Here is a 14,431-nt window from a genome sequence, read left to right as displayed (position 1 = left end):
GCGGGGGTAGGTTGAGCCTACTATCTTCCTTCAAATTCATCGATTGCAAGGCAATTCACGCCGGATTTGTGAGCGTACGTTTCTTCTGGTAAGGATAAGATATTATGAGATTGATTGGCTTTGCGACTCGAGAATCGGATACCCGGGGCCGGTTCAATGTTGTAGATTAGCTGTTGAGTTTGATAGGAATTAAAAGAACTTGGCGTAATCGTCCCGAGGGATCTACCAAGTAGCTGGCTATTCATTAATTCATTAACGTTGATGCTCTGCTGTATAGGGTAGAGAAGTAGAAGCAGAATGGGATGCTCTAAGCTACTACTATGTATGTCAGTGACCTCATCGGATTAATGTTGTACCGGCGCATCTTTAATTTTGAATAATGCAATCTGCCGACTGTCAATTTTAACTTGAGGGTTTCGCCTGGCCAGATGTGACCAGAAATGCTCGAGGATGTCGACTGATGTCTATAGCCAGAATGAAGGCTCTCATAGAAAGCCTACAGCTGAGAGCTCCGAAGTCAGAGAAAATGTCGCAACGAGTCGGGCGCAGTCTCGAGTCAGGTTCAAGCTGCCAGACTCGCCGCCCCAAGCGCGCCCACGGAACAGCGGTAACAGGCAAATGGCAAATGTCTATCATGCTGTAGCTGGTATGGACCATCAGCCCGTTTATATTCAGAACAAGTCTAACTATCACAGGTCGTGTCAACAAAAATGGCTTCCACCCATCCAAACCCTATGCTTCACGGCACCACGACACAGCGTCGTCTGGAGCTCGAGATCTCCGCCCGGAAGAAATTCTCTACCGCTCAAAACCCAAGCTTCTGAAGAAAATTCTCGAAGACGAGTCCTACTTTGCACATGAAAAGCTCCCACCCAGCCAGCCACTACCGAACTCGAGTATCCTCGAGGCCATCCACGCTTACAGTGCCGACTTCTACCAAAGCCAGACAAGGAAGCAAGGCAAGTATGACCATCATACTATGGATGAGTCGGCCTTGCTTGCCATGGGAATTTTAGTGGAGGAGTTGGCGAAAGAAGAGATGGGTGAAACTGGTGACATGGTTCTTGTTGAAGGACAGTATTCCGACAACGAAGAGGGCGAGGGCTGGGCAACTGATGAATCTACTGCCTCGCGAATACCACGCAAACACAGGAAGAGGTCAAGACCGACTGCTGTTGACGGGCCGATGGCCTCGAATGACTCGTTGCAGGGCGTACGAAAGAAGTTTAAACGTCGCAGACACAAGCTTACCGACGCCAACACCGATTAGGAAGTACGACTGGAGGAAAATTCAGATCCAGGGGTCCTGAAAAAACCTTCCTACATCCACAAAGGCGAGGACGGCGATATACAAAATCAATCAAACCGGGCTTAGTCAGGTGCTGCATTGCCCTAAGCCTATCTTCTACTGACACCATGATGACATCGGCGTTTATTCCACCACGGTTGCACAGTCTCTGACTATATGGCATCTGATACAACCTCAGAAAACCTTCGTCCACGCGACGTTGTCCGAGGTGATTCGGGGGATTTGATCTTGTGAGACCTGAGGCTAGAATTTGATAGAGATTCTGCCAGTAACAGCGAGACTCATTGATAGCACTATGCAGAAAACTCGGTATTAGCTCAACCTGTACATAGTAGAGTCCAGCACCCACTTAATCAGCATTATCAATCTTCAGTCTAAATAGGTGCTGATCATCAAACAGACTCATTAGTAATATACCAACAATGTAAGATTGAATAAGTGAGAAAAGAAATGGTTATATGTAAAATTCTATGAAAAATTAAGTTGAGGTGTCGTGACTTGACTTGACTTCACTTTCTTCTATCATTACTTACCTCAAAACAGCAAACCTTGCACAACATAAGCTTCTTGGGCCGAGGAGTCAGTGGGTCGTGCCCATCAAACGGGAATATGGTACGTGGCACCGGCTTAGATTTCATCAAGCACTAGGTACGCTGACGCGTCTTTTTCTTCCTCCAGCCGGCCAAGCCCACAAAAACCGAGAAACTCGCACTAATTGTAACTCATCTTCGTTCATCCGGCACTTGCTTCACTCTGAAGGAGCTGGAAAAGAAGCTACCGGCCATTGCCTCCATCAATGGCATCCAAGTCAAGGAATTCATTCAGGCGCTAACGGATGAAGGCCAACTCCGAGTAGAAAAGATCGGCAGCGGCAATTGGTACTGGAGTTTTGACAGTGACGAAAAGCTTGAGCGCGAACGGCAGTTGGACCGGGTGAAGACGGAGGTGGAGAAGACCCGGAAGTCATTCACCGATCAAGAGGCCGCTCTAGCCACTGAGACCATGCGACGCCAAGATGAGCCGGACCATGCTGATGTTGACGAGCAACGACAGGTCTTACTTGATACGAAAGCTGAGGTTCAGGCTGAGCTTCTTCGACTTCAGACTGCAGAGTCCCAGTCCGGCGATTCGGTCAGCCACAAAGGCGTCAATCAACTTCGATCAGACCTTGTACGGTTCAGGCAGCAAGCCATACAGTGGACGGATAATCTACATATCCTTGAGCAGTACATGAACAAGCTGACCGGAGACCGACAAGCCGTTGATGCAGTCTTACGTGATTGTTATGGAGACGAGTACGTGGACGGAGAGGGTCTTCGAGAGCTATATTGAAGTAATATTGTATTCCTATTCCTGATATCTGAATCATATGAAGGATTAAGCCAAGAAAAGGCAAAAGCTTAGCATGATCAATCAACTTAGTACGTAAGATGAAACAAAGTGATAATCGATGCAAAAGAAGACTAGTCAATCCCGCGAAGCTTGACTTTGTGACACGCGAATTAAACACTTTCTCCGCCTTTTAAAGAACTGGGGCTTACCTCTCTCTCTCTACCTTCACTTCCTCTTCCCCCCCCCTCATATCTTCACATCCCTTCTACTCTTAATATTTCTCTTTCCTACTACTCACTCCTTGTTTAATACTGCATTTCCCCCCCCTCCTTCTCCCCTACCTATTTTGCGCCACATCTTTAGTACCCCCACATTCTTCAACTTATCCGACTCCTCTAGGCCTCCCCGGAAATTTCATTTGGCCCCTTCCAGACCTAATACTCAACTTATTCGCCTACCTCATTATTATTATATATACATCACGTCCTATATCTATACCGAATAGATTCTCGCCGGATACGTTCTCCGTCCTGGCCTCGTGCTTCGGTCGTATACCGTGGAACAATGTGGTCCTGTGGTTCTTGATAATACCCAGCCCTCTCATCCCCGGGGAATTTCTTCCGAAAATATAATACGCATACCGTGGCTTACAATTGAACGGTACTCGAGGACATATTCTGGACGTCCGAGTCCATTTCGAGGTCGATCTGTCTATTCTGTGTCGGTAGAATTGGACTAGGCAGCAACGCGCCTAGAGAGCGACCCAACTTGTTCGACACTTTTCACCGCGCCATTTTACTCCATCGATCGCGTTGGCCCAGGCCGTGCAGCTAGGGTGTTCCCCCCATCCCCTTTTCTCCTGTCGCCACGCTATCTTGTATAGATGCAGCAAACACTGACTGTGTGTCATGTCCTCCAACCCTCCATCCAACCCCACGCCGCTGGCCAGTCGAAATCGCAGCTTCTTCCTCTCAAAACTCCGCTCTCCTCTCGGCCAACGCAACCGAAGCATCACCGACTATTATATAGATCTCGATGATCCATGGCGCTCATACTTTCCGGGGGATACCATCAAAGGCACTGTCATCGTGACGGTCGTGCGGCCGGTTCGCATCACCCATATAGTTGTCTGTCTTCACGGATGTGTGAAAGTGTTCAAGAATGCGGTCCCTGCCGGGGAGAAGAACCCGGATCTAGGCTTTCTAGGGCCCGGGCGCGGTCGGCGAGGCGCAGAATATATGGGCAACGGTCTGGCGACATTGTTTGAAGACGAAGTCGTTCTCTGCGGCGATGGACGTCTGAAAGAGGGAATCTACAAGTTTCGCTTTGAAATGACACTACCGCCCTACGCGTTGCCCAGCAGTATAAACGTATGTCGCTATGAGACCTAATCTCTTCGTATCTGTGCTAACCGTACCATGCAGTTTGAACGGGGCGCAATCTCTTACTCATTAACATCCACCCTCACCCGACCGACCACTATGAATCCAACCATGACCTGCCGACGACGGGTCAATGTCCTAGAAAACATTGATATCGCATCATTCCCAGCCCCAAAAGCCCGCATTGTCACTCTTGAACCTGTCACGAAGCGATCAAAACCAAAAGGCAAAGCCAAAAGCCCGTCATCAACTCCATCAACGTCCACAATTTCAGACGCGACCGCGGCGCCAGACGATATATCTTCTATAGATATAGGAAGCTGCACAGTTGCTTCGATAGACCGCCCACCGCTGAGCCCCTCACCAAGCAATGTCAGTTCTATAAGTCGACCGAGCGAAAGCAGTCAAAGTTTCAGAATCACAAGTGAGCCGAGCACAGGAGGAGGTAATAGCGAAAGCCGTAGTGCGACGCCTTCAATCTCAGATAAAACCATCACGACAAAGACGGAGGTCTTACGCGCCGGCGTACTACCAGGGGACACTTTGCCCATCAAAGTCACCATCAACCATTGGAAACAGGTGCGCAGTGCGCATGGTATTGTCGTTACTCTATACCGACAGGGCCGCATCGACCTTCACCCTGCTATCCCTATTGGCTCTTCAACAGACGGGAAGAAGCCGGTCTACGAAGATTGCTACCCACGGTCACGAACTGGACTTGGGGGCCTGACTCTCGGCACCAGTCGTACCACCAGCACATTCCGCAAGGATCTGTCACAAACATTCGCACCGTTGATCGTGGATCCGAACACCATGACTGCCGAGATCAAGACCTCCATTCGAGTCCCGGAGGACGCATTCCCGACAATCACTCGTGTGCCCGGAGCCATGATCAACTTCCGATACTACGTCGAGGTTGCCGTGGACCTCCGAGGCAAGATTACTTCGCCCGATCGCTTTATCCCACGCTTCAATATGGTTTCAGGTGGCAGCACATTCTCGCCTAGCGGGCAGATTTTGAACCCAGCTGATGTGAACGGGGGTGGTATCACCGCCAATTGGGCTGGTAATATATTGGACACTGACCAGATTCGCCGAGAGAAAGGTGTTATCTCGGTAGCTTTCGAGATTGTTGTCGGCACACGGGATTCTCAGCGTCGCCAAGCTGCGTTTGAACGTACGCTATCAAATGCAGCAGAGTCTACGACGTCATATCCTTACGTTCAAACCAATAGTAATCCCGTGAATGGAGAGGAGTGGCCAGAGTCAAGCTCAATGCACAATTCACAGCTCGAATATACCGGGCAGGAGGGTTACGAAAACGAAGAAGAGTGGGGAGAGTATCCTGGAGACTATGGAGACTACGAAGACTACAACCAACAACCCCATCCTGTCGGCTCTATCGTCCCTCAACCAGAGTTAGAAGAACCTGTGGACGAAAAGACGAGGATGCGACGCCACGAAGAAGCTTTGTTGCCCAGCCAGCCCCCAGAAGAAGATGAAGCAGGACCATCCACGGCTGTAGATGCTCCGACCGCTCCAGTATTATCAGATGATCATCACCTCCAAGATTATCAGCATCTGCCATCACCAACAACCAACGGCCTATCGCATACAGTCCGTTCCAACGAGTCGCTTCAGACCGTAATTGTGCAAAATAATTATGCTGTTCCCAGCGAACTCTTTCCATCCGGTGAAGACAAACAGGAGCTGGAACGCCAGCGACTCATACAACAGGCTAGTGCACCTAGTGCGCCCGGCGCCCCTCCAGAAGAACCCAATGACAGCCCAGGCGAGGGCCCTAGTGCGCCGGTCTTCGACGAAGACGATCAACTCGTTGGCGGAACAGCGCATGCAGATGAATCTCTGCCTCGATACCAGCGATGAATCTATTATAATTTATTCGACATACACCTTTTTCCATGTATATTTGCATTTTTGAGGGATATTGCTCAGGAAGATACCAACTCGCATATTTTATGAAGGGCGCGAAAGCATGTAACAATACTGATATTTAACTTGAAATCTACTGAAGCGTTGAGTAGTCATGAGTTTATCATAATTTCTAATCTTTTTCTAATCTTTTCTTTCTTATCTACTCCGTACTTTCTATCTAATTCCGGTAGAATCTTATAATCTTGGGGCGCTAGTCTTGGCGCTCCCGACGTCCTCCAACTCCCCCTGTTCCTCGTCTCCTCTTCCCTCTTTTCTCTCAAATTCACCTTCACAATGGCTTTTTCCACCGGGTCGTTTGCGACCTTCCTGATTGTCTGCCGTAGGCCTCCCCAACCCTGAGCTACACGAGACAACAAAAACCTCATAGCTCCCCACACACCCCAGATCTAAAAAAAAAAAAAAAAAAGCTAACCAAACATGACACGTTCCAGCGACATGCTTCTTTCTGGGCATCGTTTTCTCATTGTTCCCCTACGACTATCCAGTCCTCTGGTCCGCAATCCCAACCCCGGATTCCCACTATGACTACCTTGAAGCCCACCTGCGCTTCCTCCACGCCTCGCCCCCGCTCATCCCGCGCATCCTCCACATAGTGATCTTCCTCGGTCTCGCAGGCCTAGTGACGAAGCTCTATCGCCCCTCCGAATCCAACATGCTCTTCGACGGCGCCTCCCTAGTTCTCTACATGTGCGGCGTGACCATCTACATCGCGAACATCGTCAAGGGCATGCGCCTTGCCACTGCTGGCAAGTATGGCGCCGCTCTGGCCACCAACCCGGATGACAGCGAGCAGATCCTCGGTCGCGAGGACTCACTTAAGGTGCTTTCAGCTAGTAATACTATCTTAGCGCTTGTCCTTGTTGGTATTCTCATCTTGCAGGCTGGTCAGTGGTATGCTGAGCGCAAGGATGCGCAGGATATTGCCAAGTTTGCTGCTAGCAAGAAGGAGGAGGAGAAGGAGGAAGTAGTCGTTCCTGTTACGGCTACTGCTACTACTTCCGGTGCTTCGACTACTAGAGCTACTCGGTCGAGTCAACGTAAGAAGAGCAACTGAGCTGCTTTTTTTCGTCTGCATCTCAAAATCCCCATCTCTGCTTGATGCCTCGTCTTGCTTTCTCAGTTCTCAGATCATCGCAAAGTTGTTATGATCCGTGCAGTTGTAAGATTTTTAATCAGGCTCAAAGAAAAAGAAAAAAAAAGCGCATCGGAGATAAAACTACCTACAATATCTTCAATGAATGTGCTTATCTTGTGGAGTTTTATCAGTGTACACCAAACCTTGTCTCAATCCACAATATAGGAAATAATAAATAATAGAAACGAAGGCGAAGATGCAATATTTTCAACGCTGGACGTCCTCATGGATGGATCTATGGACCCGTAACGAATGGGACAAAAAAATGATGGAGAATAATATCATCACATCGCAGAAGGGGAATCATTGTCATAAGGAAACGATATTAGAAAGAAAAAAAAAACACCAGTCTCAAGCATGAGCAAGCGACCAGGGTATTAAGCGAATGAGAAAGGGCTGCGGGGAAGATCGGGCGAACGAGGACTAAGAGCCTTTGCGAATAGGTCATCGCCTGATTCAGTACTCGAGGTACGGACGAGTGAGCTCATTGAATCTAGAGTGTTCATTGAGCTGAATCCATCAGGTCCGGAGTTCTGCTGAGCTTCCTGGACAGACTCGGGAGGAAAGTGAGCGACTGCCCTGAGAGACTCGAGACCTGATACGTGCAGTGGTGTGTTCGGGGTTGGCATGGAGTGCAGGGGTTGATTGGTAATATTGCGAAACGATCTGAACGAGGATACTGCTACATCAGGTGATTTAGGGGAGAGAAGGTGTTCTGGATCCGAGCCTGATATTTGACAACGATTAGCCTCCCACGGTGAGAGTTTGAGAATGGGAAAAGTATCACCTTCGTGAACAGACAATTCTCTCTCGCTAGTCTGAAGTTTCAACCCCCTAAGTTTGTCGCCAAGTTTTGTTCCGCTGACGGGTGATACTGGCGTGGCCGGTGCAGCGGGGTAGGCGTTGTTTGAGGCAGGAGAATCATGGCTACCTGCAACGCTCTCAGTGCCGTGTGCGGTGACCCCAAAGTTAGTCTCGATCCATTCCTTCTCCTGTACGGCCATGTGAAGAGCGATTCCCTCGGCATTGTTGAGAGCTTCATTCTCAATCTCATCTTCGAGAACGCGCAGTCGTTTCTTACCCCAGATGGTATGTAGCACACCCTTTTTACCAGCAGCACGGCCCGTTGCTCCCAGCTCGGGGGGAAATATGGCAGGCAGAGGGTTCAACTGTAGGGACTCGCGGACCTTTGACGACGGAGTTGCGGCTGCGTTGGCATTGTCGATTGACTCGGAGGGTTCATACGATAGTGTGACGACAGGGGGGATGGTGGTATGGGGCGGAAGCAAAAAGTAGAAGCGACGAGTGTGGGCATTTGGACGTTCATCAGCGGGGAGGATTGTAGTCTTTCCCGCCCACGAAACATGCCACGAGCCATCTGCTGAGACTCGGGTGAGATCATCATCTTCCCATTCTATCATGAGAACCTTCGTGCCCTCGTTACCCTTGCCAGCCTCGAATTCAAACCGGGCCATCGCAGTGATAGACAGAGTACCGGGGTTGGGAGCGCGTGGGGTTTCCATGTCAGCGAACTCGCTGTCTGGGGTGAAGGTGCGCAATGCTTGATCCATCATAGCGGCTCTGATGAGATTTATGTAGATCACAGAATTCAAATCACAGAATGGGTTGAGTCGGCGGCAGGATCACGGGAAATAGAGAGTGAGAGAACTGGCACTGGGGGGAGTGGCTGTTATGCATGCGGATGCAGAAATGGGTAGAGGAGGGGTTACAACTCGAGTTGGGCCGATCACAAGGGTTTGACTGGGTGGTTCGAATTTACTGTGGAGTTTGATCGCGTAGTTTCATCCTCTGCTTGTAGAGGTGGGAGTGTGAAGTGGGAGGGGGGTACATGATGCTAGTATTTAGCCTCTAATTATAGAAAGCGTTTCTTGGCAATGTATGTTTTTAAGCGCATCAAAGAATGCGCCCTACATTTTGGCATTGAAGTCTATAAAGAACGCTCTTTCAAATTTCGACTTCCTAATGAATATATTTTTAATATGATGTTAGCTGGAATGCCCTGTCTAGGACTTTTACCCGGCAAATTTTCATAGAAGGATTTCGCCACTGTTTACCTGCCGCATTCGGATCCATGGGCCTCTGCTTTGTGGTCAACTGGCCGAAACTAACAAAGGTTAGGAAAGGATTCTCAGGGTGAAGATATCTTGAAGTCAAAGGTTTCCAATTTTCCAATTCTTGTATCACCACCCGAGCAGCTATTACCTAGGTATAAATATCCAAGTAGTAAATCAAGATAGTCTTAGAGGTGGAGAGGTGGAATCGCATGGTATTCTTTGGTTGTCATGGACATCCCAATTGTCATGGACATTCCAAGGTTGAACTCTAGAATAATAAACTAGGCCGAGGTATTCGAGATTCGAACTGGCAAGATAGCATCAAGGGGGTTCTTTTGATATGCACCTGATTAGCTAGAGCCTGAGAGGCGATGACTTGTTGAAGCCGGATTCCAAATTGCAGTTGAGTAGCTAGATAGGTAAAGTTGCAACAGTCATGCCAAAAAAGATAAATATAGCCATTTGAAACTCCGGGATGCTCGTTAATTGACCAAAAGTACGTCAATATTGGGTGACTGAAAGCTCAATCATTATACAAGATGTATTGTATGGTATCATACCTCTTGTAATGAGAATTTCTTTCGGTTTTCGATCCAGAGGATGTTGATAGCCACCGATACGGGCTTATAAAGTGATGATCAGGGTCAAAAATAGACTCAATGGCGCTACATGATGCTATTCTTGGATTGAAGTAGTGGTTCTGTGATAGTGAAGGGTCAGCTTGGACCTCGGAGGATAGAAATCTCCGGGTGATAGTTGCAGGTCAAAATAATGGATCGTGAACGACACACTGGATAGGGCCACCCAATGTATGCGGAACATGAAGTGTGAGATGAAAATCGGTGGAGTCAGGGGTACTTAAGGTTAGTGTGAGCTATTTGATAGATCAAAAGATTGACTGGGTGCTCATACGATCTTTTTTATGTGAACTTAGGATTCGCTTTTGAAATATCTTTGTGGTATACCGAGAAACGATTTTCCAGCCGATAAGAACGTCCACGGGTGTCGAGGATTGCGTAAATAGTTGTGAGAGATTCTAGGATCAAAGTATCATACGAACGTGATATCCTAGGTATAGATAGCTATGCCTTCCTACTGAGAGATACTAATTGATATTGAGAAGTCAACGCTACTATGACGCCGAGTTCTATATATGGTATAGATAATATTAGCACGGAGATGAGTTAAATATGCAAGACTACCTAATACTTGGTCTTGGTACTACCCACGAACGTGGATCTATTGCTAAAAATAAAACACACTTCATTTGGACTCGTGCATAACCCGACATAAGTACCCCTCATTTCCTTAGTCAAGGGATGTCAGAAGACATGATGCGGTCAGCGGCATTAATTAATCTGTAAATGCCTTAGATATTTTTGTGGTAACCTTAGAAGGCCCAATTACTTTCCACGGTAAACGATAGTCCTCTTTATTTAATACGTGCCTCCGTAGATGAGCCTTTGAATGTTCAGAATAGATTTAAGCTAGATAAAGCAGCCATAATTCAATTTAATTGTCGTAGGCCACCAATCCTCTACCTAAATTAACACTCGAGAGTGATTTGGCTTGAGTCAATAGCAAAGACATTGAAAGCTGCTGGCTCCCAAGTGAATTGTGGATTGTGATGAGCCAAGTATTAACAGAAACCCTCGGCGGTAAGAACACGAGTTCAACATTACCACGTCAGCTATCACCGCACAGCTGCATACAGAATAAGAAGCAATTCAACAACTGGCTATAAGCAGGATCCACTGTCCGAGCACTTGTGGGGCCAAGTGTCACTTATCGTTCCACTATTCTAATATGGCAAAGCGCCGGCGCTTAATTCATTCGATCACTACTGTCACATCACACGCTGATTGGCGATTGATTCATGTATGTTATTCTTGTCTGTCCGTCCTTGTGATGGCATCAAGTAAAACCAGCCAATATAAACTCTTTCTATATTGAAACCCTATTCCAAATATATCATACCACTCATGTAGCTGCTTTGTGGGTTGCAAAGGCTGGTAAGGAGCTCTTCCCGGATCGAGTGACCATTCCAAGGTTATCTATATCTTTTGATCTGAGGTCCATGCACCAAATTATGAGCGGTATTCAAGTAGAAAACTCAGATACTTGTATTTATGGTGGGTGAAACGATCTCGGATGACTTCCAAATACGTAGTAGTTCTTCAAACAGAACTCAGGGGAATAGCCTTGGTACATACATACTTCCCCTGGCTCTGTTTCTTCAGCGATAATATGAAACAAAGTATGCTTTTGATGCCCAATAAAATGAGATCTTTCAGTTCTCCTACTGCAGCCCTCTGCACCTAAGATATCACTGGGAACATCAGCTTACCTCGAAAAAGTGGGAACTAACTTTTAGCTAGAGCTTAGAACGTGGTGATTGGTAGATTTAAGTGAAGTGGGAATCTCCTTTCACATGCATGACTTGAAAATGAGATGTGAATTAGACTCGAACAAGCTCTGTCCCCGAATTGAGTACTGAGAATATAGTAGCACAATCCTTAGATCGTACCTAGGTGAAGGTCAGACGCTAGGGTAAATGATACTGGGACCATTGGTATTTTATGTACTGTAATATTACAATGCATGGGTCCATTTGAGTCTTGTATAAATTCTGCATATCGAGTTATTAAATCCGTACCACTAGATGCTTGGAAATTTACGTGAGGGCATCATTGGCTATCAATGTGTCCCTAGAACAGTGTCTACCATCAGCTAGAATGCAGTATCTGGGAAAATTCTACGCCAAACACAAATTAGCCTCCACGGAACATCTCAAGCATCTTTTTACATACTGTAGTGAGGTGATTACTAGGAGTCCCTAATTAATTCTGCTCTCACATTAAATGTTATTTGCCTAGGTAGAGTTCCAAGATCCACACAACACAATTGCCAAGATTGCTATTCGAGGCGTTTTCAAGACCACCTACTGCATGCATGGGGCGAAGAATTATGATCTATGCTGGCATCACGACAAACTTAGAAGCAGCGGCAAATGGTAAATCTCACCGAGAATTTTATATGCACCCATGGTGGTTTGATACGGCCCGCATCTAAGGCTTGAGATAAACAATAGCTGACCGGAGAAACAGTGTTATGCATCTTTGAGAGCTCTGGATATCACACTGAAGCTTCACAATTTTGGCTTAGCGAAGTTTTCATCCACCTAGAGCCGCCCAGAGCCTCCCAGAGCCTCTTTACCGACAATTTGGACGATGTGAATCAACTAAAATTCTACATCCAATGGAACCTTAGAATGGATGACGCCAACACTTAATTTGAGTATACTCTGATAAAGAGTGTTGGTTTTTACTGGTCTAGGCTTAGTGGGCTTCTGGCTTATTGTATTTACCGGGGTCAACTTCCGCGGCCCCGCGTGAACTAACGGAGGCTCATTTCTAAGCTCTGTCCTATCCGCTTCATGAGTCAGTGTTGGTTTAAGACCAAGAGCGCGGGCCCTAAAATCTAGTAACGCTTCCGATTTGATACTTTTCTTTTATCCATCAATGACTAAATAGGGGCGAGGCTCTCCAACCCCCGTGAGTTGGCAATACATACCTAAGGATGGTGAGATACAGGGATGAATTCCACCTAACAAGCGCATCTAAGCCCAGTTGAGCTCTACGTTCCGATTCTAAGGAATTATTAAGAAACTTATAGACGCATTATGTATTGAAAAGGTATTGATCATAAACCCGTCTGATATTATAAAGTAAATTCAAGTCACCAAAAGACAAAGCGTACCATGTAAACAAATGTAAACGACTGCACTTGATGACCGAAATAGCTAGACCAGTCAGACAGTTCCAAAAATACTATAATTCCAGTTTTGAACAATAACGCCCCCCTCTACAACGCCCATGCCTCGCTAACAGCTTTCAAAATAACCCAATACAAGGAAAAAGTATCATCTCACGGCGTGCGCGAAGTAGACCAGAGACTAGACTTCTTTGGGCTCCTGGATGAGTTTGGGCTCTTTGGGCTCTTTAGGCTCTTTGACCTCTTTGGTATCATGGGTATCTCGGCACTTGCGACGCTTTCCCTTCGGTGGGGCATCAAGCTGAGTGCGCTTATACGTCACAGTGCGGGTGATAACTTGCTTGACACTGACTAGTTTCCCTGTGGCACTGCGTGGAGCTTCATTATAACGTTGCTTCCAATCATAAGCTGATAAGGGCGTATGAAGGGGGGTCGCGCTTGTTGGTGAGTCAGTAGTGGGCGAGTACATCGCCGATGTGGGGATGCGAAGACGACGGGGAAATGGAAAACCCCTTCTCGAAGATACCGCAGATCCGGGTGTCGGTGGTGGGAGCGATATAGTTGGTGATTGCGTTGAAGGGCTGAATTTGAACGAGCTGCTCAATGAGCTCGCAGGCTGAGAAGTTGGAGACGCATTCTTCGGTTCGAACTGGAACCTGTGGGTGCCTCCGGCACTAACGGGGCTAAAGACGGGCGTGAAGGCTTCCAAGAATTCTGCGTAAACCTTTGGGAGCTGGATGGACGAGTGCGGTGTAATTGGAGTGTCCGAATCCTCTTGTTTGATTGAAGAGGAGGATATACTGGAGACGGAGCCATCGTGGAGTTCCGATGGAAAGCTTGCACTCTTAGGTGTTTTGAGAGGAGGAAGAATTGGTTTGACGTTCGGCATGATGGGGTAAATAGAAATCAACAAATCTCTATTAGATAGCTCAGGAGTAGAAATAATTCCAAAAAGTAAGGCAGATTTGCGGGAGTTATGAAAGTCGTGGCAATTAAATGGAATAGGTAGTTGAAAGAGTCTCAAAAGTCCGTGCTCAGAAGTGTAGGACGGTGTATAGAACGACCGTCGACACAAGAATATAATAGGATATATCCTTGATAGGTTGAACAAGGAGTGTGAGGTAGAAGTTGAACGGAATTTTTTTGCTGGCCAGCAACAAGAGAGAAAAAGGGAAGGTGGAGGGAGAGAAGGAGTGTTTTGATCTATATAATCAAGGCAACTGTATGGAACCCCGATAAGTGATACAGCTCAATACCGTAAATACAGATCTGTAATATTTCATGTCAGTTACCATAATTAGCCAAGCTGAACTAGGCTTAGACTGGGTTCAGTGGGGGTCTACTCAGCCCCCCAGAATCCTTCCAGAAAATAACACGGCGGTAAAGTAGGCATCGGAGTAACTTACATTTTCAGATTGGTTTACTGAAGATCAAAATTTAAACAGAAAAGAAGTTCACCAAATTCAAA

At 47.0% G+C, this 14,431-nt stretch overlaps 6 protein-coding genes across 6 annotated transcripts; 4 read left to right on the top strand and 2 right to left on the bottom strand.

Annotated features, from left to right (window-relative positions):
• Positions 1-618: 618 nt before the first annotated feature.
• Positions 619-1,270, top strand: N7495_006754 (uncharacterized protein; the record flags this gene model as incomplete). The annotated part of the gene is made up of 2 exons (XM_057209405.1): positions 619-646; positions 696-1,270. 2 exons carry the CDS (start codon positions 619-621, stop codon positions 1,268-1,270), a joined length of 603 nt encoding a protein of 200 aa, XP_057063179.1.
• A 648-nt stretch (positions 1,271-1,918) lies between these two features.
• Positions 1,919-2,641, top strand: N7495_006753 (putative GAJ protein; the record flags this gene model as incomplete). Its single annotated transcript, XM_057209404.1, has 2 exons — positions 1,919-1,921; positions 1,988-2,641. 2 exons carry the CDS (start codon positions 1,919-1,921, stop codon positions 2,639-2,641), a joined length of 657 nt encoding a protein of 218 aa, XP_057063178.1.
• A 908-nt stretch (positions 2,642-3,549) lies between these two features.
• rim8 (pH response protein PalF) lies at positions 3,550-5,910 on the top strand (the record flags this gene model as incomplete). The annotated part of the gene is made up of 2 exons (XM_057209403.1): positions 3,550-4,011; positions 4,066-5,910. 2 exons carry the CDS (start codon positions 3,550-3,552, stop codon positions 5,908-5,910), a joined length of 2,307 nt encoding a protein of 768 aa, XP_057063177.1.
• Positions 5,911-6,252: 342 nt separating this feature from the next.
• On the top strand, positions 6,253-7,033 carry N7495_006751 (putative secretory component protein shr3; the record flags this gene model as incomplete). The annotated part of the gene is made up of 2 exons (XM_057209402.1): positions 6,253-6,298; positions 6,411-7,033. 2 exons carry the CDS (start codon positions 6,253-6,255, stop codon positions 7,031-7,033), a joined length of 669 nt encoding a protein of 222 aa, XP_057063176.1.
• A 458-nt stretch (positions 7,034-7,491) lies between these two features.
• N7495_006750 (uncharacterized protein) lies at positions 7,492-8,685 on the bottom strand (the record flags this gene model as incomplete). Its single annotated transcript, XM_057209401.1, has 1 exon — positions 7,492-8,685. One exon carries the CDS (start codon positions 8,683-8,685, stop codon positions 7,492-7,494), a length of 1,194 nt encoding a protein of 397 aa, XP_057063175.1.
• A 4,459-nt stretch (positions 8,686-13,144) lies between these two features.
• N7495_006749 (uncharacterized protein) lies at positions 13,145-13,852 on the bottom strand (the record flags this gene model as incomplete). The annotated part of the gene is made up of 1 exon (XM_057209400.1): positions 13,145-13,852. One exon carries the CDS (start codon positions 13,850-13,852, stop codon positions 13,145-13,147), a length of 708 nt encoding a protein of 235 aa, XP_057063174.1.
• Between the last annotated feature and the right edge of the window lie 579 nt (positions 13,853-14,431).

The sequence above is a fragment of the Penicillium taxi genome, assembly GCF_028828555.1.
Source record: "Penicillium taxi strain IBT 34144 chromosome Unknown utg000004l_segment0_segment0, whole genome shotgun sequence".
NCBI lineage: Eukaryota > Fungi > Ascomycota > Eurotiomycetes > Eurotiales > Aspergillaceae > Penicillium > Penicillium taxi.
This window is presented reverse-complemented; position numbering and strand designations above follow the sequence as displayed.